Raw genomic sequence first — 26,689 nt, 5'->3', positions numbered from 1 at the left:
GTATTTATATGAATTGTTTTATATAGAACTAAATAAAATGTTTTGTGTGATTTTTTAAAATTATTTCATTTAGAATATAAAATGTTTCTGCTTCCATTTTCATTTTAACTACTTTGTTTAATATTCATATAAAAATGTTTTTTTATTTTAATTTTTCTGATATTTTTATTTTACTATTTTATCTAGAGTTCAATCAAAACGTTCATTTTCATGGTGTTTTTTATTTTTAATATTTCATCTAGCATTTATTTAAAGCATTATTTGCGTAATTTTAATTTAAATAGCAAAAAAATATAAATTTTTCGAGTACGCCAACCTTAAAATGACCATTTCACTAGCGCTATTTTTTGTGCTGGCATTTAAGCATAAATTTCAAATTGAAAAGACTGTATATATATACACATACAAATATATGCTTAAGTACTTGCATATATCTTCGATAAGAGTGCTGTATGAGATTAATTAAAATAAATAAAATTAGAGCTATTTAAATATGTGAATTATTTAAAATAAAAACAAATAACTTCATAATGCTTTTATTTACAACTTTAAGTTTCACGCTTAGCGGGATCATCAGGTAATAACTTTTACTGTGTTTTTGTTAAATAAATTGCAAAGATGATGATTAGGGTGTAAAATTATTTAGGATTAAGCATATTAATATTGCTTCTTTGTACTCCGTTTAAAGTAGTATAAATGAGCATTAATTATGTAGTTATTTGTTTTTATATAACATAATTCACACACACATATATTAACTATATTATAAAAATTATCATGTGATTTAAATGTAAACAAACTAGTAACCATACCTCTACTGCTGTGTTACAAGAACGAATTCCACCTGCACCACTTGCATGCATCTGTGCAAGATTATAAAATGCTAAAACATGACCTAAAAGAATAAAATATGTTTTTTAAATGTTTTTATAAGAAGTAGCTTTTATAGTATGTTACAATTTTTTTTTATAATATGCTTTATAATATCTATGTTTTACATAATTGTCTTTTAATAAAGTGAAACATTTATTAAAAATTTTAATATATATATGTATATATATATATAAATATATATATATATATATATATATATATATATATATATATATATATATATATATTTATATGTACACACACAGATGTTAGACCTTGCCTTTAAGTTGTTGGCTTTGGCCTTGTACATTTTGGCCTTGGCCTTCTACCTTTTCATATTAAATTCAGAACTTTCTTTTGTATTTGCATTTTCAAAATTTTACTTCAGTTCATTTTGTTTACAAGAGTTATTTTTGTTTAATTCAAAGCTTCAGAACTTAATTTTGTGTGTGTATATATATATATATATATATATATATATATATATATATATATATATATATATATATATATATGTATATATATATATATATATATATATATATATATATATATATATATATATATATATATATATATATATATATATATATATATATACACACACACACACACACAGATGATAGACTATGCCTTCAAGTTGTTGGCCCAGGCCTTGGCCTTGTACATTTTGGCCTTGGCCTTCTACCTTTTCATATTAAATTCAGAACTTTCTTTTGTATTTGCATTTTCAAAATTTTACTTCAGTTCATTTTGTTTACAAGAGTTATTTTTGTTTAACTCAAAGCTTCAGAACTTAATTTTGTGTTTTATGTCATGGTTTAAATTGACTAGTCGTTTTAAAACTATAATCAATGACATGATTGTTGTTTTAAAAGAGTGGATTGATATTGTGTTCTCATAGAGCTTATATGTCTGATTTATTGCTTAAAACTTTGATGTTTCTTAAATGTAACAAAGACTTATACGCTATATAGTGATAGTTAATGCTTATGACTTATAGTTAATACTGATAACTAATATTTAACTTTTAATTAAAAGATGTTGATATTAGTTGTTAGCATTAAGCACAAAAATACATTAAAAAAAAGAATTAAAAGTTTTAATTCTTTATTTTTATGTATTTTTATTTTTGGCTTTTTATTTGGAGTTAAGCTTTACAACATGTGGTTTTATTGTCACAGCACTTGCTACCTACAGTTTTGTTAATAATTGGCCTTGACTAAAGGCCAAAATTGAAGTCTTTGGCATTAAAAATGTTTGGAAAGGCCTTGACCTTGACCTTGAAATTCTTGACCTTAGCGTTGTCCTTGAAACTTTTAGTCTTAGAACATGTAGTCTTGGCCTTGGCCTAGCTATTTTTGGCTATTTTAACAACTATGTATATATATAAAAAACATAGTATATATTTTTAAATAAATATAGTAATAAATAAAGACAGCAACATTTATTTGACTTTCATTAAGGGAAAAATAAAGTTTAAGACATTACTATTAGCAACTTTTAAAAATTTTAATGTTACAAATCAATCTATATGTGGATCAAAATCAATTTGAATGCATTGAGCTATTGTGCATCTCATATGCTTGGTAAACGCTAATCTATCGGTAACTTCTGTTTTTTTGACTATAGTTGTACTTAAATCTAAAATTGAAGTGAGTGAACATTCCAAAATGTTCAAAACGGTAAATTAACTAATTTTAATCTTAATATTATTAGGCTAATTTAATAGTTAATAGTAGTCATCTTACATCATTTTAAAGTAGCTTCTAGGCTTTTCTATACACGGTTCTATTTTCTATGCGATCTTTCAAGCAAGGTCTGCAAGCAAATTAAAGCTGATAAATTTTTAGTTTCAAGATGAATTGATGTTGTTCATTGTTTAAAAACTAAAATAAAAATTTAAATAATATTTGTTTGTTGTTGGTTGTTTTTATTTTTCTAATTTTTATAGCCTGCTTTTTATTTTTTACATACGTAAGAACTTAGAACTAAATAAAATGAGTTTTTTTTGTACAATTTTTTTTTTTTAGTTTCTTTTTTTAGTAAAGTATTTCAGTTTCGTCTTTAGTCTTCTTAGAAAATTTTAAGCAAGTTTTAAGAAAAGCAAGTATTACTTTATTTTTTAGAGCAGTTAGAAGGAGCTGAAGGCCTTTCTAGTATGTTCAATTCATTTTATTATTTATAGATTAATATTATTGTTTTGCAGAAGGATTAATGAGAATAAAATTTTTTAGACAGGCCTTTTTGAACACTTTTGCTAAAATGTTCTCAAAATAAAATAATTTTAAAATTTTTTTTTTCTATTTTGTTCTTTTTTTATTTTTTTTCCTATTAACTAATTTACTTTTCTATAACTTCCTACTAACAGGTGATGCATAAGTTATCAGACTAAAACGTAAAATAAAAACGCCAATAACTTATTTATAAATGAAAAAAAAAAACGATTATACTTTTTTAGATAAGGTATTTAGCTTTTAATAAAAAAAAAAGTTATTTTTTAAATGAAAAAATACCACCATCTGCAATTGTTCTCAATTTTACTCTCAGGCCTTTCGTAAGCGACTGTAAAAAATTTAAATCAATTTCTTGTAGTTTTAATTTAATTTGATCAATCAAAACTTGCTCTGTTGAAGCTTCCCAATCTTTAACCTTTTGTAAACCTTCTGTGCCTAATGTCCCCAAAAGTTTTCAATTGGTCGTGCTTGAGACATATTTGTAGGATGGGATTCTTTATCAACATAATAGACATATTGGTCCATCCAATTAAGAGAATCTTTAGAATAATCAGAACTTGCTAAACCTGGCCAAAATAAATAGTTAAAGTCTCCATGATACTTGTGAATGAACTGAAGAAGTTGTTTCTAAACATTCATCAATATAGATCAATGAATTAATTGCTAGAGCCTTGGAAGTGCAGAACAATGGCTCAGACAACCAAGGTCAGATATGGCTATCCACATTAATAATTTTTTATGAAATTTCTCTTTTCCTATAAAACAAACACTTTTGTTTTCATGTTTTTTTGTTGTTTGTTTAGTATCCAAAACTTACAGGCATGTTGTCCCCTGCATAACAAAAGTATTTTTTGTTATCTATGACCAGAAGCAATTTTGTGTAATAGAGTTGGTTAATTAGTTTACTGGTTCTTTCTTTACCTTTAATTGTTGTTCTATATTGTATTTTGAAGTCTTTTCACGTTTTCTTTGTTTAATATTCATTTTTTTAAACTGATAACCAATTGTGGATTGATTTACACCAAGTTTAAAACCTATTTTATTAAAAATACAAATGGCATAAAATCACAAAAACAAACTACTATGCTCAAATAATTAAATTCAGATTTGTCCGATAACTTTCACATCATTAGTTACTATGGAATCACATAATTTTTTTAATACATGTTTAATCGTCGCCCCTATTGGTAATAAATTTTCTAAATTATTTTAATATGGTTTTCATTACAATAGGCTGTACTTGGTTCCTTAGTCCTGTAGGTGGCAGCTGTTATGATTGATTTTGAAAAGTGCTTTCAAAGTTAATTGTTTTTTAAGAAAAATGTGTTTTATGTAGATTTTTGTTACATTATCATTTAAACAAATTTGTTTTAAAGATATGTAAACTTAAGACTTGCTTTTTTATGTAGTTTTCAAAAAGTGAACACAAGTTTAAATATGTATATTTTTACAACTGTTTTATATAGTTATGACATTTGTTTTATAATTTTTTCAGCTCATTAGGTCAGGTAAATAAAAAAAAGCAGTTTTACTCAGCCCTTTTAGACAAATTGCTCAGCTTTACATGAATAAAATTGTTATCGATTTTGCTCAAGTTTTTATTCACATAAAGCTGAACAATTATTCAAAAACCTCTGAGTAAAAGCAATTGCTTTTACTCAAAGTAAAAGCAATTGCTTTTATGAGTAAAAGCAATTGCTAAAGTTAATGTTAAGACAAACGCAGGGCAAAATAAATTCTGGACAATTTTTGCTAAACATTTTCTGCATTAGTATAAATTTGGATCGGATGAATGCTGAAATAAATATATGTTGACATACATTAACTATAAAGTAGATTAATATATACGTTTAATGTTTTTTTTTTTTTTTTAATTTCTGCTGGATTAAATAAAAAAAGATGAGATTATATAAAATAATAGGAGCCATATAATTCAACTTTAACATATCCACTTTGTTATGCATTGCACATCTAATGCTAGAATATTGCAAAATAAACGGTTTATTGTTTAATGAAGCTAAGAGTCAAGTTAAATTTAAATATAAAAGTTTAAGTTAAATTAAAGCCAAGAAAAATTAAAGTGAGCAAAACTAAAAAAATATATAAATAAATTATAAATAAATAATATATAAATAAATATATACATAAATTTATATTGTTATTAATAATTTATTTACTAATAACCCGTATTACGGGTTGCTTACTGCTAGTTAAAATAATTAGTTATTGATGCAGTAAACATAATTTTCATAAAATCTTATCTTTTGCAATTAAATCATTGCATAACTTTTTTACTCTGGAAATTCACTCCAAAAACAACAATAAAAAAGTCAGCTAAATATTTTTAAAACTGTTAAAACAAATTGTGCTCCCCAAATAAAACGAATTGTAAACAATTATATAACAAAAATTTAACAACTATAGAAATTAAATTATAAATATAATAATTACAATATAGTAAGATGTATAATAATGTAAACATTTTATTGACCTGATTGTGATGCATAAGTGAAGTACTTAATAGCTTGCTTGTAGTCTTGCTTGACACCTAATCCATCTGAAAAAAAAACCTTATACCCTTATATTTAAAAACTAAACTTATACAACATAACATAACAAAACAACAACAACAAAAAAGAAGAAGAAATTTATAATAACATACTAAAATACATATTCCCTAACTGTAACTGTCCCTCCACCCAACCTTGCTCAGCTGCCTGGCTAAAATACTTGATAGCTTCTTGATAATCCTGATAAAATAAATTTATAAACTTCTTAAATAACTTTTTATATTTGCTTTAATATACGCATGCAATTAGTTAATTTATTAATTATTGTTATGGCTGATATATTGTAACTGATATATTTTTTAAATGAACAAATAGTACAATCAAAATATATATAGATGTGTAATCGCTCAAAACAAATAATGTTAGTGTTTTATTATATTACTTAAAGAAGTATAATTTTCTAATTGTTTATTTTCAGTTATTTTTAGATAAAATTATCCAAAAAAAGGTCAACTAAAAACAATGAAAACTAGCAGTACCTTTGGCACACCTTCACCAGTGAGATACAACATTCCCATACCAGCCTGACCAATAGGATTAGCCTACAAAAATTTTTTTTTGTTGAAAAAGGAAAGTAAACAATATAAGCAAATAAATGAAACTTTACTCCAGTATATATATAATTTGTAAGTTATATAGAATTACTATATATAAATTACAATTACATGCAAATTATACATAATTAAGGTAATTACTATCATCATCTATCATGACTTTATGTTAAAGCATGCTGTATGCATTTTACGTATGAAATCTGCAACTTTACATATGTTTGAACTATTTTGGGTTACACTAAAAACTTTTTGTTTAGTAATGATTATTTAGTAAGTCTAATGTTTTAATTCTTCCATTACCTTAAAGATCTCTAAATAGAGAAAAAGACAATGACAGGCAATCTTTCTAAACTATTTATGTAATTAAAAAAAAACCTCAATTGGCTTTTAAATTTAATTAAACATATGGTTATTACTAATTTTATCTTTTCACTGTTTTGAACAAACTTTGCTCACTTAAAGCTTTTGCTCCCTCTTTTTATTTCAGCTCATTTTACTAATGAAATTCCTTGTAAACGTGTTTTAACACCCCATCAAAAGTGTTTTAACACCTCATTTAAAATTTGCTAACAGCCCATCAAAAATATTCTATACTACCTCAATAAAGTGCATAAAATTTTAAACCTGTTCTAGTAACAGAAGTGTAAATGTATATCAACCGCTTCATAAAAAAATTCTTTGCAAACCTAAATGATTCTTAACAAATAATAATTCTTAGATATAAAGTAAAAAAACAATAATAATGATAAATATATCAACAAGATTAATGACAAAATAATGACTTGTATAACTTTTTAACAATAATTAACACTTGCAAAAAAATGTAAATACAAATTCAAGAATTAAAACAAAATACTTTTATTCATTTAGTTTTTAAAGGCGAAAAGGAATTGTATCAAATATCAAGAAAATATTTCACAATAAACATTTTATAATATTTTTACATTACAACATTTCTACATTGTTTTGAGTTTATTTGAAAATTAAACAAATTTTGTGGTAAACTAGTTTTGTGTTAAACTGGTTTTGTGTTAATTTAGCAAACTGTGACAGCTTAAAAAAGTTAATATGCTTACGCATTTTATATTGGTCATCTCTTAAAAAAGTTGCATTTACAGTTGAACTTTTAATTTTCCAACAACTATTTCTATTGAAACAAGAGTTTCAGAGTTTACTTTTTTAATAGAAAATTTACATGTTATTAACAAATATGTTGTTGACATATCCAAAGGTTAAAAAATATACCTGCTCTGTAGATTTCTTAAAATATTCAAGAGCTTTTGTGACATCTTTTGGTACATGAAGCCCCTCTAAATACATCTGTAACAAGAAAATAAACTTCATTAAACATTTATTGCATTTAATTCAATATTATTTTTTTAAGGCCACTGCAAAACGCATAAATTACTGCAAAATGCATAAATTACTGCAAAATGCATAATTTAGAAGTTTATAGTGATAACTTTTTTTTATTTACTTCTAACAAATACTTTTTATTTCATACTTTTTTATACTTAGCAAACCTGTAAACAATTTTGTATTGTTTCAACAATCAAAGCATGTGGTTTTAATGTTTCAAAATTGACTGATTAAAATTGTGGTGGAGCTTTTTTCCATAATGTTATTTTGCCTGGTCAAAAAACTTAATAAACTGGGAATTAATCTTGATCTTATATATCAACTTGTTTTTCCCCTTTCTTGATCTTGTTCATCAAGGATCATGTTTCAGATTTGAGAGAGGGTTGTAACCGCGACTAAAATAGCCTCCTCAATTTTAGTCGCCTTCATAGCCTTGGGGAGGTGAATTGAAATAAAATAACATATGTATAAAATAAAAATAGATATTAATATAATCTTATATATGTATATAATTTTACTAATGGTTAGTTTTTAGATATATATTTTAGATATAAAAGTTAAACATTTAAAAAATTTAGTATAGACTAGATGCAGACTAGCCCTACTGATTTTAAAATTTAAAAAAAAAGAAAAAAAAATTGAAGAGTGACACTGTTTTATATATATATATATATATATATATATATATATATATATATATATATATATATATATATATATATATATATATATATATATATATATATATATATATATTAATTAGCAATTCACAAAAAGCTAATTACAGTTAACCAAATTAACTGTTATTATATAAAATTGTTAACTTGATAAAAATGATAAAAATAAACAAAATTATGCAACATAATAGAAACAAAAAAACATTTTTTTGTTGTTGAAAAATCCACCCTTTGATTTCCTTACTGCACATACAAGTTTTAGTATACAATTGATTAAATTATCCAAATAAATTGGAGAAGTATCATTCCACACTTGTAAAATTAACCACAGTTGTTGATGTAGGATTTTTTGTTCCTCACGATCCAGTTATTCTCATAGTAACTCAATAGGGTTGAGGTCTGGCACTTGTCACAGCCATTTTATTATTTTGAGCTTCATTTTTTTTGCAAATAGTTTGCACAGTTTTTAGATGTGTGTTTTGGGTTGATATTTGTAGCATGAAGAATCCATGCCCAATTAGATGGTTTCCACATGGTTTGACATTTCTAAAGATTATCTTATGACATCCGTTCTTATTGAGAATTCCATTTACTTTCACAGTTTACCAAACTGATTAGAAGCAAAACAGTCCCACACCATTATTGAATCTATGTTTGACAGTAGACTGTATAAATATAATTTGTTCAATATGAGTTCATAATTTATTTATTGTAGTTATTTGTTCTTTCAAGTTAGTGTTAGTTTTATTTAAAAATATATATATATTTTTTTCACTTCATTTTTCTCAAAATCATTTATAACAAGATTAGTGAGATCACTAATTCATTTGAAAGCTAATAAACTTACTTTTTTAATATCTGTTGTTCTCACCTTTTTTTGCAAAATATTTTAGCGTAAATATTTTGTTATTAAGTTTTAATATTAATTTATTTTATTAGGTAAAAGTAAAGTTTTTAGGTAAAACTGTTCATAAACATGACAGCTATATATTAATATTATTTAATATAAAGAAAATTTAATAGAAAAGTTTGTTCTTCGTATAGTTAAGTTATAATAAACGCCTGTGGAAAAGAAACATTATTTAAAAACATTATTTAATTAAAAAATGTATTAAACTTTTTAAAATTGAAAACAAGTTTTTATTAGAGCAATTAAAAATAAGAAACGGTTCTGTGTTACATAGAGAAAAATTTAAACAAGTTGCAATAAGCTTCACAGAAAAGTTATTGAAAAATAGGAGGTTAAATCCTGTGGCTATTAAACAAATGTACTCTACTATTTTTTTAAAACAATTTGCCGTTAACCTTTGCCTACTGCTTAATAACTAAATTTGCATTTCTAAACGATATTATTTCTATGATAGATCTAAAAAATTTTTATATGTGATAAACTAAAAAATATATTTGTTAACAAACAACTTCGAAACTAAAAAAGCATTAATTTATAAACTTGCTATATACTTACATAAAGTTGCTACATTCCTTAAAATATTGTCTAAAGCTCTTATTAAGCAATACTTTTTTAGTCAATTAATCATTACCACTTTTGTAACAGGATGCTAAAATGAATGTCAGCAAAGAACAGCACTCTTGTGCCAATCTGAAATCCTACGGATTTTGCAGGCTGTAGATTACACCCCATTGTTACTAGATTATATGAATGGTAATGTTTATATAACTTTAAAAAGAAAAAAATTTATATATCTTAGCAAGAAAAACATTTGATTTGTCATCCAGCTTAGTATTTGCCCGTGGTTTTGTTTGGTGGCAATCCATTAAAAGTTAGTCTAAATATAAACTCATTTGGTCACCTCATTTTCATAGTCATTGCACTTTTTTACTTTCAATGTCTGCTTAGGATTTACTACAACGCTCCACATCTGTACCATTTTATTTACTGTTGAAAAAAATACTTAGTTGTTACCACATGACTTTTTATTAGCTTGAGAAATAAATGTGTAAATTTTATCAACAACAGACAAACAAAAGATAATGCAATAATATTTTATTGAAATATAATACCTTTCCTAAATAAGCAAGACCATTGCCATTGCCTGCATTTGCTGCCAGCTGAAAATACTTGAATGCTTTCTAAACAAAATATCCATATTAAAAAAATCTATCGAAATTATGTATAGCAATATAAAATAATACTTAGGGCCCAGCCCCACTACACCCTTAATTTCTTTTTCTGCATTAGGAATTAATTTTTATGCATTAGGCATGTCTCCTCAACAACCAATGATCATCTAGGTCATCTTTTAAAAATCTAGAAAACGTTTTTCAAAAAGAAAACTTATTTTCTTATTTGTCTCAATTTAGCTTAAAATTGGTGGCTTTCTCAATTTTTTAGGAAACTTTTTTTATTTTTTGTATAAGTTTTTATGTAATGACTGAAAAAGTTAAAAAACAAACCCCTCTGGACAAAAGGAGGCTTGAGGAGGCAAAAATGTACATCAAAAAAATTTAACATTAATGTGAAAAGTAAAAATAAATAACTTTATTTACCTCATAACTAACTTCAATTCCCCTTCCTCCTTGAAAATATAGTTGACCAAGTCCAACCTACAAAAATCGAAATAACAAATAAAGCAAAATGATAAAATGGAAAAAAACAAACAATTAATTTAAGTAAAATTGTATTTCTTACTTGAGCTTGTAGATCACCTTTATCAGCAAGAAAATGGTAATACTGCAATAAATCCTCATCAATTTGTCCAGTTACACCTCCTGGTTGCTCAAGTTCATCATAAAGACGAACTCGTTGCACTGCAATACCACCATGGCTAGAGGTATTATTGGACACTATATGATAAAAATATTTTTTTTTACTTATATTTTGTCTAGAAGTTATTATTCAAAACTAATAAGAAATACACTGATTTAAAAATCTCACCTGACTCAGCAACCTTCTTGTAATATGTTAATGCAGATTCACAACTTTTAGTCACACCAATTCCCATATAGCTGCGGTAACCCTTAAAAATATTTTTTAATAAGAAAACCTTTTAAGGGATCCCAAACTTCCAAGACGTATTATGTTCATATTAAAGAGAATGATAAAAAAAATGTTTGAGCTAAATTTTTTTTGATTAAAACAAAAGAATAAATGCATACTAAGAAAAATTAATTTTTTTATTTGAGTTAAAGCTTGCCTTCTTTGTTTTGTTGAAGGCCAAAAAATCAGCATAATAAATGCGCAGACTGGATAATTTTTAGTACATGATGTCATCGACTTTTTTTTTTTTTACATAATTGATTTCTTATGCAAAAAAACAAAAAAACAAAACAATGATGTCATGTACTGAAACACTTAGGAACAAAACGCCCTTAAATAAATTATCAAGTCTGTAGATTGCGGCGTATATTATGCTGACTTTTTGGCCTATAACAAAACGGATAAGACGTGCTTCAACTAAAATAAAAAGTTTTAGTTTTTCATGGTATGCACTTATTCTTTTGTTTTAACCAAAAAAATTTACTCAAACATTTTCTTTTTATCATTTTCTTTAATATGAAAACAACATGTCTCGGAGGTTTGGGATCCTTTTAAAAAAATAAGATTATAATAATTTGCAAAGGGAAAGAAAAAGGTTTCTAACAAAATCAGCTATTAGTTATAGTTGTTGTTTTAAAGAGTTTTATAAGTTCTAAGGAGCTAGCTATATATGTAATATGTAATAAATGCGGTAGTGGTGTAGTGGTAAAGCGCTCGGTTCATAAGCGAGAGGTTCCGAGTTTGATTCCCACCATGTCCCTGGTAGTACCGCGCTCAACTTGTTTCTCCGCGCAGCGGCCTTGTTCCTCAAGGTTCGTGTTTCGGAGCTATAGAGTTGAGAGAGGGTTATAAACACTAATAAGTAGCCTCCTCATCTGTAGTGGCCTTCTCGGCCTTGAGGAGGTGAATAACAAAAAAATATATATATATTATGCTTTTAAATATTCTTTGAAACTCTTCTAACCATCGAATATAAACAAAAAGTGTACCTTTCAAAAACAAAATAAAGAAAAATATAACAGATAGTGGAGGAAAAAATAGGAAAAGTCTTGGAAAATCTTTTTGCTGCCAAGAAAATTTAAATAAACTTTTGCAATCAACTGAAATTTTAACAATTAGCATAAATTTTGATAAAGTATTTTGATTTTTATTCTCATAATAGTTTAGTTTGTTTCACCTTTTTTAGTTCTTTCTCCTTTTGGACCATTTTTATTTTCAATTTTTTGAAAATAAAAAATTTCACTTATTTATTCATTAAAAGGTTTACTCATTCACTCATTTATTCATTATAAGATTTATTCATTCACTCAATTATTCATTAAGAGGTTAACTCAATCACTCATTTACTCATTAAAGTTTATTAAATAATATTATTATTGGGCTGATGTCTTTTCTCTCTTAACTGATAAATGTGCTTCCTCCTGGATTCAGGTGGGAATGAAAGCTTTTATTCATTCTCATCAATTCCAAGTCAAGCCTCATTCTACTCCATGGTTTTCACCTTCTTGCGCAGCTGATATATCTAATCGTAATCTTTTTCAAAAGAACAACTCTCTTAAGAACAAATGCCTATTAACTATTCCTGAACTGTTATAATAAAAAGAAGCTGTCTGATGCTAAGGTTTTTTTTTTCTTTTTTAATGCCTTCGGTATCAAAAAGGCTGCAAAGGCTTATGAAGATGTGATAATGGTTGGAGGTTGGCTGCAAGAGCAGGTCCAACTATGTTTACAATGCTTTTTTGCACCTTGTCTAAAAAAGAAAGGGTATCATTAGAAGATCTGCCCCAGATTCAACTTGTTTCTCCGCGCAGCGGCCTTTTTTGTCAAGGTTCGTGTTTCGGAGTTATAGAGTTGAGAGAGGGTTATAACCACTATTAAGTAGCCTCCTCATCTATAGTGGCCTTCTCGGCCTTGGGGAGGTGAATTACAAAAAAAAAAAAAAAAAAAAAAGATATGGCAACAGTATTCCTAACAAAGACAAATTTGAGATTTATAGAGATAAAGAATAGAACCTGGAGTAAGAAAGTAGCAAGTATGATAAAGAGATCTAACCTTAGCAGATGCTAATTTTGCAACAGATTTGATATATGGTTTCCAAGAAAAATCAGAAGTAAGAGTTAATTCTAGGAGATGAAGGGTAGATAACTCATTTAGTACATTACCTTTTATAAATATAGGAAGACCTAGATTATTGTGATAACGATTAGCTGAAAAAAATTGAGTTTTATCTGAGTTAAAGTTCACCAGCCACAGAGCCCCATGTTGTAGCAGTAGTGAGATCCTTCTCAAGCTCAAATCCCCCTCCAAGCAATCCGGTGTTGGTTTCTTATAAAGGCAAGAATAAATGGTAGTATCATCCGCGAACAATACCACCTTAGATGTGAATATCTGGAAGATCACTAATGTAAATTAAAAAGAGTATAGGGCAAAGGATAGAACCTTGAGAAACCCCTGAAATAATAGATTATGAAGAAGAGTGCTGTTCATCGAGGACAAATTTTATAATACAATTGGTAAGGAAGGATAAAATAATCTTAAAAATGTTACCTGATACACAGTAATAAGAAAGCTTATGGAGAAGACCAGCATGCCAAACTTTATCAAAAGCTTTAGAAATATCAAGAGCAATAGCCTTAACCTCTCCACATATCCATGATGGTCAGAAAGTAAGTTATTAGATTCAAGATGAGAGATTAAGTGTTTGTTAAAGACTCAAAAACCTTGCTTATGATAGGAAAAAGACTAATGGGACGGTAGTTGAACAAGTCAGATAGCTTCCAGAATTTTTGAAAATAGATATAACAGATGATGCTTTCCAGCAGGCAGGAAAATAAGACTTTGATAAGTTCTTGTTAAATAGTTTTGAAAGTATAGACAACAATTTCGAAGAACTTTTCTGCAAGACTATAACAAGTATGTTGTCTGGACCACAAGCTGTAGAAGAGTTTAAACAGGAAATCATTTTAGACACAGAAGTTGGAGTGATACGAATGTCAAGCAATAGATAACATGTTTGTTGGCTATATCAGGTAGAACCCAACTAGTGGAATAAAGAGATGATATTGATGAAAAGTTCTTAGCGAACAATTCAGCTTTAAGTGAGATGACAAAATCTTAACCATGCAAGAGAAGCGGAATAACAGATTTGCCCTTATTATAGATACTGTCAAAGATTCTCAAGAAGTCATGAGAGTCTATTATTGAGATGAAATAAAGGACTTTGTGACCTGAGAATAGCGGGCTTTGGCGTGATAAAAAACTTTTTACAATGGTTTCTAGCAATATTAAACATAAGTCTGTTTTCTGGAGAATTGTTTTGCTGATAGATGTGGAAATAATGGTTTCTCGGAAATTGCAGCAGCACAATGCGAGGAAAACCATGGAAAAGAGTGAGGCTTGACTCGGAATTGTAGAGAGGGAATAAAAGATTCCTGAATCCAAGAAGTTATGCAAAAAGCACATTTGTCAGCAGGAAGACAAAAGATTTCTACCCAAGGGCTATCACAAAGAAAATCACAGAAAGAGTCCCAGTCAGTTTTAAGGTTGTAAGAAGTACAATGATAGGGGGATTCTGATGATGAAGAAGAAGAGATAATAGTTTTTGAGAGATCAAACCGTGATCAGAAGCACCTAAGGATGAATGTGGAGAAACTGAGCACTGACTAGGATCAAAAACAAGACATAAGCCAAGTGAAGAAGGTAAATGATTCGGATTCTTTGGAAAGCGAGTTGGAAAGTTGACTATTTGAGTTAGAGATTGAGAAAGACAAAAGTTGTGGGCCTTAACGCCTGCAGAGCCACTAACACTAGAGTTAAGCAATTCAGTGTGATGAGCATTAAAGTCACCAACAACAATGATATTGGCTGAAGGATAAAGAGAGAGGGCATGGTCAATTTGATTAGAAATAACATCAAAAAGTGTGCAGTTTTGAGATGAAGGAGAGCAATATAGATCAATGAGAAAGGCAATAAAGTGAAGTGGTGCTTAACAAAAGCACATAAAAGAATAGTATGTGGTTTCCCGACAAATAGGTGAATTCTTAAGAATGCAAATGCCCAGGCCAAGCATGTGACTATTGGAGACTTTACAAATTGAAAGAAGATAACTACCAACACGAAGATCACAAGAAGAGACAGCGGAACGCAAATTAGTCTCACAAAGAGCAAGTAGTTTTTTCCTTTCAAAAGAACTGCAACTTTGTTTCATTGCAAATTACAATTCAAAAGAATTGCAACCTTTTCAAAAGAATTGCACTTTGTTTTGTTTTTTCGCAAAATATTTACAACAGAAATGCTCATAATAGCTAAATTCTTATTAAACTATTATTCTTAATTTGCTCCCCACATTAATTCTTCTTGGTGTTCACAAGAAAAATCTTTGAGTTGATTAAAGTTTTCTAGAGAATCCAGTGTTGTGGCTATTAATATTGAGATCTTTGTCATATTTTTCCCATATATTAATATATTTATTATTTGTTTATCAGCTAAAATATGTTTACATTTAATACTAAAATTCAGGGTACAAATCTTTAAGAAAACAAAAATAAAAAAACAAACAACAGATTTACTTGCTTTTGCGTTACATATCATTCCAAAACAATACAAGGTATGGTCTAACTTTCACATAGAATAACTCAATCCCAGATAGGATTTTGATGCTGCAGTGGTTGGCCATCACATATTTTTTACAATTTATTTCAAATAGATTGCTAAAACCCACATATGATAAAATAAATATGACATTATTTTTTGTTACATGTCAAACTATTTCTATTAATAGTAATATTTAATTTTAAAAATTTTTATCAATTGGCTATTCTTACAGTCAGCAATCACCAATCATAGTCACTTATTGGAAATTTAAGGTTATTTTTAGTTGTTAGTTTGATTGAAGTTTTAATGTGATTTATTTTAATTTAAAGCATCTGTGTTTTATTTAGTTCAATTAAATTTTATTTTAATTTTTAACTTAATAATAATTATTAAGTCATTAAATTTTTAATTAAAAGATTTTGTGTTTTTTTTCTGTTTATGTAAAGACACCAAAGTGTAGTCATTTTTTTAAGTTCTTGATTTGAATTTTCAGCTAGGAGGGAAAAAGCTGATACAACACCAACAAAAATTAGTAAAATCAGATGTCTTTTACAAAACACAAAATATTCTCAGCAAAAAATTGCACAAATTGTAAAGGTTTCTCACCAAACCATAATGCGAGTGAGAAAAAAAATTGATACAGAGGAAGAGTTTGTGGAAACAGTCAAGCATCTAGCTTCAGTAATGATCTGGTCTGTCATTTGTGGGCAAAGAGCAGGATGTCTTTACAAAGTGGTTGGGACAATGAGGCAGGATCAGTATAAAGAAGATTGGTCTAAAAATGTCAATAAAATTCAAAAAAAGTAAAAAAATGTCAAAAATCTTATATTTAAGCACAATGGTGCAACTTGCTACATAGCAAAAAGTGTTATGACTTATTTAAAACAGAAAAAAGTTGATGTATTGCCATGGTCAGGCAACTCACCTGATCTTAACCCCATAGAAAACATTTGGGAAATAGTAAAGCGAGAGATTGAAAAAAAAATTCTTACTAACAAGCAAGATCTTATGGAAGAAATCTAGCACAGGATCTAGCATCAGGATCTAGCACAATAACCAAAGTTGACAGAAACTATAAAAAGATCAATTGCAAGCATGCCACAACGCAGCGAAGCAGTTATTGCAAATAAAGGTAGTCTTACAAAATATTAATACTTTAAATACATTTTATATAACTTATTATAATATCCAATAAATATTAAAAATGTTTAATTTTATTTGTTTATTTTTTACCAAGTATAGCTTTATAAATAAAAGAACAAGTTTTAAATTGCACCATTATTTTTTTTTTGTGCCTAAAAATTCATTTGAACAAGATATTTATAAAAAATTACAGCTGGTCCTAATGTGATGGCCGACCACTGTAAAATTTGAATTAATAAATTTACCATGATAAAAATGTGAATAGGTTTGCCAGGAACATATTCAAACTTTTTATGTTAGAAACCATATAATTAATAATACAACTTAACTTAGACATATCAAGTAAAATAGTATTACCAACATCATTTGTGAATAAACATCTCCACCAAGAGCACTGAATGTTGAATAAATTAACATCTATAAACATAATTTACATAAATTAGCATCTATTAACATCATGAAATTAATCTCTTAAAAAAAATTACTAGATTAAAAACTTAATGTGCATTGAATTAAAATCCATTATTTAATGCTCATTTCCCATTAGGTATATGATGCAATCAGGTATGTGGAAAAAATTAAGCACTTAAACTGAGTGTGCCCAGTCAACACAAAGCATCATATCGTCTTTTTTTAACTTACAACTTTTCCGTGATTATAGCAAATTGCGGCCTTTGTTACAAACTTAATTATTTGATACAATATGAAAATATTTGATACAAATATTTTCATATAATGAAACAATACAAATACTTTCATATTATGAAACATCATATCATCTTTTTTTAACTTACAATTTTTCCGTGATGATAGCACATTGTGGCCTTTGTTATAAACTTCGTTATTTGATACAATATGAAAATATTTGATACAAAATGAAAAATAAAAGCCAACAGTAAATTTGTTTCCAACAATAAAATGATACAACTAATGCCTTAAATTTAAATACGATTAAAATTTAAAAAAAAATCAAAACTCATTTTTAAATAAATCAAACATTTGGAAATAAAAATGCTTGGAAATAAAACACAAAAATTCAAAAATAAATTTTATAGCATGGCAATCCTAAAAAAGGCTTTGAACCACATTTGTTAGTCTCTGGTGTTCAGAAACATTTAAAATGGTAAGAAAATTATAGACTATCTTGAGATCAAAATACTTTAAGATTCAAAGTCTTGAAACCTATACTTTTTAGCGCTGAGACCTGTATCATAGGTCATATGTAACATATTTTTGTAATCATTTTCATCATAGGTCATAAGTAACATATTTAAACACGTTTCTGAAAAAAAAAACAAGATTAACAAAAAACTTACTTTAGCTTGACTAGAAGGAACAGTTAAACCAATTCCATAAACAAATCCAAGACCCTACATAAGTTAGCAAAAACAGTAAAAATGAAAGCAAAAAGTTCAGTTTACTATTCTATTTTATCTTAACATAATTCCATTTTTCAATTACTTATTAATAAATTCACTTTTTTATTCAAAAAATTTAACTTTAACACTAAAGATTAGCAAGAAAAATTTAAATTTTTTTTCAAATTTAAAAATTGCTTTTTTATGGGACACAATACAATAAAGATCACACACACGTGCGTGTGCATAAACCTTTGCATGTAAGCTAAAAAGACTTTAAAGGTTAAATTTGCCTGAGCATATCAACAATTCAATTATTTGTTGCGAGATTTTCTCACTATTCTTTTATCTTCACTCAATTGAGAATGGTAAAGAAAAAATGTTGTTCTTTTTTTTCTTTACCATACTCATTTTTAAACGACTCTATATTTTTTATATTTTTCAAACGACTGCATTCTTTTCTATATTTTTCAAATGACTGCATTTTTCTCTAAGTTTCTTTGGATCAAATTGACCAAGCACTTCCTCATTATCCGCCATATTGTTGATATTGGTCTCTTCAATGCTCATTACACCAAATGACTTGGTTATAGTACCACTGACCCTAACAGCTTTAAAACTAAAAATCTTTTCCAGACAACCCTAATAACTTAGCTTTATTCATTCATTTCTTTATTCATTCATTTGTTTCTTGTCTCGCACTCTAGCTTATGCTCAGTTGCGCTTTGTTCTCTTTTAAGTGATTCAGATTGGGCTCTGATCTCACTAAAACTTAAATTTTTTACTTTATCTACATCAGATTTAATTTATTTCAATTTTTACTAATACCATAAAGCTGACTAGAATTCTTTGTATACCTTCATAATGGTTTTTAGATTTATGATTATGACACTAGATTTCATCCTTGGTCCTGTACTGTTCCTCATCTGTTAAGTTACCTCTCCACAATGGGCCCAGAAGGCAAAGTTTTGGAAATAGGATCATAACTAATGATTAAGAAATTCTAGAAAACTCATTGAGGACTTTTTAGGAAGATATTTTTTTGCTTGTTATAGGAAAATTTAAATTTTTAATATTAAACTAAATCAGTGGGCTGGGTTCAAATTACATATTTGGTCATTTTTGATAAATTAGTATTTCTTGATAAATACTCAAAGTCAAATTTTTTTAGATGACAATTAATATAGTAATTTATTAGATATACTCAAAGAAAAGAAAATTCAAAAATTTAAATAATTTGGGGGTCTGGTTTCTACTGTTCTATTTATAAGAAGTTTAGTATTTAGAAACAAGTATTCTGTTAAACTTGGATTTAAAATGATGTTAATATAATAAAATTATAAGGAAAGAGTTCAAATGATTTGAACTTGCAACATATATTTGAAGATAAAAAGTTAAAATAGTAAAAAATGTTAATAATTTTATAATTAATCGTAAATAAGGTTTTCAAACATATCATCAAAATATCTCTTTTGTTTTGGAAACATACACTCATGAGATCTGTTTGTATGCTCATTTGAACAACAACCTTGGCATAACTTTGTAGGATGTGAATGGATAATTCAGTTTAAAATACAAGGATCTGATCTCTCTAAAAGATGACTCATCATATCTGTAAGTTGTTCTAGATACGATGTCTTACGAGAGATAAGTTTTAAATAGTTTCTTATATCTTTGTTTCTTGTTTCTAGACCTTCCTCCAATAAATTGCTAAGGCCATAACAATCATTAAGAACCAGCTGAATGATAAACGACTCCATGAAGAGTGTGGTTAATTTGTACCCATGGCATATTTGTAATAATGATAAATGTAGCGTTATTGCATAACTCCTGAAATTTGTTTATTTTAATTTTACGTTGACAAGAAACTATATTCAAAGTATCATACTGATTTGGAATGTAGTTGTAACATGCTATCTTTGTACATAGGAGAGTATAGATCTTTTATGGTAGAAATTAGTTCTTCAGAAAAAAATCTACGGCTTTTTGATCCTGTTGTATATGTCCCTCCCTTCTCACCAGAGTTACAACACATATCTAATCACAGTCCAGTGTTTTCTTTTATTTTAGTAATAACCCTATCTTTTGCATTACTTGTTGGTTCACCAAGTAGTCCTGTTTTTTTAACCCAAACTTTATAATCTATATGACACCGATACAGTAGTTTTAAAAACCATGTAGTGCTATTTATATATGTGTGATACATATGCTTTTTTGATCAGATTTGGTTTGTGGTTTTTAGTCAGCCCTTTTCGCGTGGCAAAATCTCCAGTTTTAGTAGGAATGATACCATCCTTATTAACTAGCTTTTCGTACAGCATCCAAGTTTCTTCTGATGATCGATCAATTGGAAATCCTTCACTAACTCTCCTAATATCTGTTTATTAAGTAGTTTTTGTTTTACAAAGTATACAATCTGCACCTCCTAGTCTGCTGATGAGTCATTTAAACTTTAAACCCTTCATTGAATATAAATTTTGACATTGATATAATTTTTGCCATAACAGAAAACACAATCCTTCAGCATTTAACTCTTCTTGTGCGTTACCAGTAGTTGGGACAATAAGATCTAGCAAATCTTGATTAGTTTCTGTTTCTCTTATCAAAAACACAGGATGTAATGATCTTGATGCATTTGGTGAATAATTTTGCCATATGATCATATTTTTACTACTTTGATGGCATATTAGTTTCAGAGGAATAAGACCATAATGTGCCTCAAAGGAAGCTCATTGCAATGTAGCATATAAATAGACCAAAAACACTTTCCACCTAACAATTGTTTAAGATTTGTCAACAAACCTCCATCTTTCCCTGAACCAGTTACAGCATTTATTGAACCTCCTACTATTACTTCTAGAGATTTATGTACTCCCCGAGAAACCATCCAACTAAATAGTCCAATAGCTGCTTGTTTAGTAGGCTTATTGGGAGGTATTGCCTTCATGGGTGTAAAATGTAGTGACTGTCAGGTTCAGAAGTAACACTAATGTGTTCTTCTTTCACAACCCTTTGATGAAACCGTTTTGTTACAGGGTTGTGCTTTAAAACTCTGGTAAAATCTTTTCTGCCTTTAGCAAACATACCTTTGATAGGTTATAATTTAATCTTCATTTTTTCAGATGTTTTTGCTTTAGTCATTACTGCTTTTCTAGCTCTAACAACTTTCTTAGGTTCTACAGTCAAATAGGACATTTCAGGTGTTAAAAAGTTACCCAGAATAAGGTCTTTAAAAAAAATCTGAAACTACTGCTGATGTTGCAGCTGGTGAAATATCAAATCTCAGAGAAGCTTCAGCAGTATTACTTATAGGCATAAAATTTAGTATCCAGTATTTTGCACAATTTAGTTTCACACTAAATATGTGCAAAATCTAGACTTTTATATAATTTTGAGCACTTTTTATTACATAAAGTGACTTCACATTTACAAGTTGTAATTACAAGATGTAATGTCAAGCAATTAATCTAATTTGATTTCCCAGGTAGAAAAAACTTTTTGGGTTGCTTTTCCTCTAGAAGTATCACTAAACTTATTCCAGGCTAATTCTATTTTCTGTACCAAAGATATCTTGCTTGTTACCACAGGAAACTTGAAAAAAGCATTCGATCTTGCCCACTGTTGAAGAACCAAGTCTGCTAATTGTACACTAAGTTCTCTTACAGAAATCAGCCTTCTTAAAAATAAAACAAATAATAAAAGGTTTGGCTTAGTGAATACAAGTAAATATAAACAGTATTTCTGCAATCTTTAAATGTGACTTTTCATTACATACTTATCAATATCTTTTTTAATGAGCAAACATTCTTGTATTAAAAGACCCTTCCTCGTGATATCTCTAATAGTAGGCACTTCTGAAAGATTAAGATCATTACTTCTACCCAAATACAGTGAAAACTTTGATTCTTTTTTATCCAAATTGAATCTAGTAATTTTAGGAGCACTCATTCTTCCTGTTAACATTAAATAAATACTAGCAATTAACAAATCTGGAAATCGACCAAACCGGAAATAATGTACTTTTGTACTGCGTATTCATATAAAAGGTACATAAATGCACCGTACAGAAAAAATTTATTTACGGTTTTATTGATTGCTAGCATGAATAGATGAAAACATATGTTTAAATACAAAAATATTTTAGAATGTGATGTATTGTATTCTTTCCAAAGTACATACAGAAGAGCACATTAGTACAGAAATGTGCATTAATTACATTGTACACAAAGTACACTTTTGTACTAATCTAATAAACATAGACAATAATGTACACTTCTGTACATTGCAATAAACGTAGAAATAACTATTTAAAAATAACCTACAACTTTTCAGAACTTTGAATTTCTGAATATACAGGGCCGACAACGCAGTTTTCAAAGTTGGGGGAGTTAGGGGGAGCACAATCACCAACTACTAAAAAAAAGTCCTCCATATCTAAAAACTTCAAAATTTTTGTTAAAAAAAATCTTTAAAGAAAAAGTGAGGGGGAGGGGGGGGGCACATGACCCCCTGATCCTCTGGCATCATCAACCCTGATATATTTTCAATTTTTCAATGCCAATCATGTTACCATATTTTATTATTTGTTAGACATAAAGAACATTGAAATTGAACTAAACCCACTGAGATATGACTCTTTTAAATTTATGAATTTTTACCATCTGACATCTTCCTAAAAATAATTTAAAAAAATTTTTTTGAACTTTTTTTTTTGAATTTTTATTTATTATATATATTAGCACTATAATATTGATGCTAGAAGTTTCTTTACTCATTTTTGTTTTAAGTGACGTACCCTAGTATATAGGTATGAGAAAATAAATCAAATTAATGGGTATAAAAATCAGATATGGATTTCTTCCTTTACAAACTCATCAATGCAATGATGTAATTATCAAATGTGTGAACACACCCACCCATTAAGCAAAATAATGTGGTGCAATTCTATTAAAAAAATGTATTTGTAGTTTAACCTTAAACAATCTTTTTCTTTTTTTTCTTTAATTTTGTTTTGAATAACATAAAAATTAATTAACAATAAAATAAGAAACAATTAAAAAATTGTTTAAAAATTACTTTTAATGTGAAGCATATTTTGATACTCTCAAAATATCTCACATGTTATCTCTATTTAAAAAAAATTTGTTAAACAGAGATATCATGAGCTTTGTATAATTATAGCATATAATTTATGCTTTTTAAGTGTTGTGTCTTTTCCTATTATAACTTTTATTTACATGCAAAACTAAAGCACCTGTTGACCAACTGGTGAACCTTTTGTAGCTAACATATGAAACATTTCTACAGCTTTAGTCAGGTTTCGTTCTAAAATGTCACCAAACTAAATATAAAGATAAATATAGATATAAAAAGATAAATAAGCAAATGAAAAAATATACATATGTAAAAAAAAAATTAAAATAAAATAAAAGATTAAAGATCTACTTACACCTAATTTTACTTTCTATATTTATTTTACCCAATTTTTCCCTTCTAACCTTTTAAATTTTTTATTTTATTTGTTTACCTAATAAGCTTTTTTTTATTTATTAATAAACATCATTCCTCATCTATTCATTTATTACTCAATAATTATTATTAAGTTAACTTGTAAAATATATAAAATATAACAACAAACATATTTTTTCAATTGTTCAAAACAGAATATTTTTGATAATTTAATATAATTTAACGGGTGACAAGCAAAAAGCAGCAGCGAGAACTAAGTGCAGTCGATTGTGTCAGAAATTCAAAAATCGTACACCAATCATTAATGATGAGTCTTATTTCACGTTAAATCACTCCAGTATCAATGGAAATGATATATTTTATACTAGTGATGTAAAATCTACTCCATCTACAGTTAAATACCAAACAAAACAAAAGTTTTAAAAGAAATTACTTCTATGAATTGCTTTTTCTGAAAATGGAATTTCTCAACCTTATTTTGTACCGAGTGGACTGACTGTAAATCAAAAAATCTATTTAAACAAATGTATTGAGAAGAGACTTATTCCATTCATCAATAAGTATCATTCAGATGATGCATATGTATTCTGGCCAGATTTAGCATCATCTCACTATGCAAAAAAGGTAATCATGTACCTAAACTAGGAAAACGTGCATCATGTTGAGAAAGCAGATAACCCTGCAAACTTGCCAGAATGTCGTCCTATCGAAAATTTTTGGAGTATTTTGAAAGGCCTTGTCTACAAGAACAATTGACATGCAGAAAATCTTAAAAAATTACGTTCTAGAATCAAGTATTGTCTTAATAAAATTGATATTGAGCTCATACGGAGCCTAGCTCAGTCTATACCAGGCCTAGTTGATAAAGTCAGAAGAAATGGTTTAATTAAGAACAACTGATTATATATTTAAAAACTAGAATAAAAATACTTTCTAGAACATTTTTCCTTTTTTGTTTTATCTTACTTCTTTAAAGAGATATGTCTTTAAATCCAGTCTCGTTTTTTATTTGTCACCCGTTATGAGGTAATAAGACAATTTTGTTAATTATAATAATAAAATATAAATTTAACGTGTGATAACCATAATATAAATTTAATGAGATACACATACAATTAAATCGTAAACAACTTTTTCCATTGAAAGAGTATGATTTTGATCAGCTGCATTAAGCAAGAGGTTAAAAGCCCTGAAACATATATAATATACAAGAACTGAAACATATATAATATACAACAACTGAAACATATATGATATACAAGAACTGATAAAAATAATGAAATATATATTATATAAAAGAGCTGAAAAAAAATAATGAAATAGGCACATATATATATATATATATTTTATATATGGGCAAAACATTAACTAGTTTGTTTTAGCAAAACATTTTAAAGTAAAGTTTTTTTTTAATGTCTTTAGTTACCTTTTGTGATCTTTTTTTTCTTGTGATAGAAGATGAACAGCTTCTTCGTATAACTTTTGCACATCATCAACATTTTCTATATGTAGAAGACATAAATATAAAAATATAAAATATGTAATAAAATAGTAATAAAAGAATTTAAGATTTTTTTAAAAATTCTATATACCTTTTTTCGTTGACAGATTTGATTCTGAGTTCTCTGTATTAGAGTGAGAAGAATGATCTTCATTTTTAACAATAGATTCTGTATCTGTATCAACTGTTACTGGAATTGATTTCTCATTTTCAATGCTACTAGTGACATCATCAACATGTTCAGTGATATGATCATTTAAATTATCAGTGGTAGGTTTAAAATTTTGATTATTCATTATATGGTCATTACTTTTTGAAATACCAGCTCCATGATTAACAGTTGAAATAGATTCCTTTAAAGGTTCCAATTTAGGATTATCATTTTTTAAATCTTTGTTTTCTGAGTGTTCGTCTTGTTTTAAAATTAATTTATTATCTGTTTCTTCATTTTCAGTAAAAGATTTATCTAATGTTTTTATTTTATCATTAATTACTTTTATTTTTTCTTGTAAATCCTTATTTGTAAATACTGTCTCCCCATCAGGTTTTTGATCATTTTTTATTGAATTTTGATTGCCAACTTGTGCACTATGTTCATTATTTGTAACTTTTGGATTCTGACTAAATGCTGTGGTTATTTTTTGTTCTTCATTATCAATTTTTTTTTTGGGGGTTTCTTTACTATTAGGAGAATTGTCTTCATTAAAAACTTTATCATTAAAAATGTTTTCTGTATCCTGCAAAATATTTTCAGTATGTTGCAAAATATTTTCAGTATCCTGCAAAATATTATCTGTATTATGCAAAATTATTTCGGTATCATGCAATGTTTTTTCTGTCGCATAATCGTCACTTTTTGCATAGTCAATGGTCTCCTTTTCTGAGACAACATTGTCATTATTTTTATGAAAATTCTCATCAGATTGTTTTGATGAATCTAAAATTGTTTCCTGAATATTTTGCTGCTCAAAAGCATGACTCCCAACAAGAACTGAAAACACTATAAAAAAAAAATATATATATATATAAATTAATAATATAAAAAAAAACCATATATAAAACTAGTAATGTTAACCATAAGTGTATGTTTTAACATAAGTGTATGTGCTAACATTGCTGATTTTAAGTGTAGTAAATGTCCACTGGCTCAGTAAAAAAGTTATGTAATATTACAACAATATACGTTTGTAATTTCATCTAAGTTGTATATTAAAATCCAGTGGTTTACAAAATGCTTAGGCTAAGTTAAAATCTTATCCTTTAAAGATAAAAAAATTATAAACTAATAGATAACTCTTTTTTAACATAAGCCATAGGCTGCATAAAACATAAACAGAGCCTTGTAATATTTTCAAGA

General features: G+C 27.5%; 1 protein-coding gene across 1 annotated transcript in view; it reads right to left on the bottom strand.

The window, feature by feature from the left end:
• Positions 1-26,689, bottom strand: part of LOC100214361 (protein sel-1 homolog 1) — a 48,469-nt gene that overhangs the window by 14,416 nt on the left and 7,364 nt on the right. Inside the window, exons 2-16 of the mRNA XM_065804707.1 lie at positions 25,424-26,332; positions 25,258-25,333; positions 24,945-25,020; positions 23,617-23,703; positions 18,321-18,374; positions 17,362-17,421; positions 11,167-11,248; positions 10,921-11,075; positions 10,779-10,835; positions 10,293-10,361; positions 7,480-7,554; positions 6,160-6,222; positions 5,773-5,860; positions 5,602-5,667; positions 813-895 (exon numbers count right to left, since the gene is read on the bottom strand). Coding sequence (XP_065660779.1) covers positions 813-895; positions 5,602-5,667; positions 5,773-5,860; positions 6,160-6,222; positions 7,480-7,554; positions 10,293-10,361; positions 10,779-10,835; positions 10,921-11,075; positions 11,167-11,248; positions 17,362-17,421; positions 18,321-18,374; positions 23,617-23,703; positions 24,945-25,020; positions 25,258-25,333; positions 25,424-26,332 — 2,000 coding nt within the window. The remainder of the gene's footprint in view (positions 1-812; positions 896-5,601; positions 5,668-5,772; positions 5,861-6,159; positions 6,223-7,479; positions 7,555-10,292; positions 10,362-10,778; positions 10,836-10,920; positions 11,076-11,166; positions 11,249-17,361; positions 17,422-18,320; positions 18,375-23,616; positions 23,704-24,944; positions 25,021-25,257; positions 25,334-25,423; positions 26,333-26,689) is intronic.

This window comes from Hydra vulgaris, chromosome 09, assembly GCF_038396675.1.
Source record: "Hydra vulgaris chromosome 09, alternate assembly HydraT2T_AEP".
Lineage (NCBI taxonomy): Eukaryota > Metazoa > Cnidaria > Hydrozoa > Anthoathecata > Hydridae > Hydra > Hydra vulgaris.
This window is presented reverse-complemented; position numbering and strand designations above follow the sequence as displayed.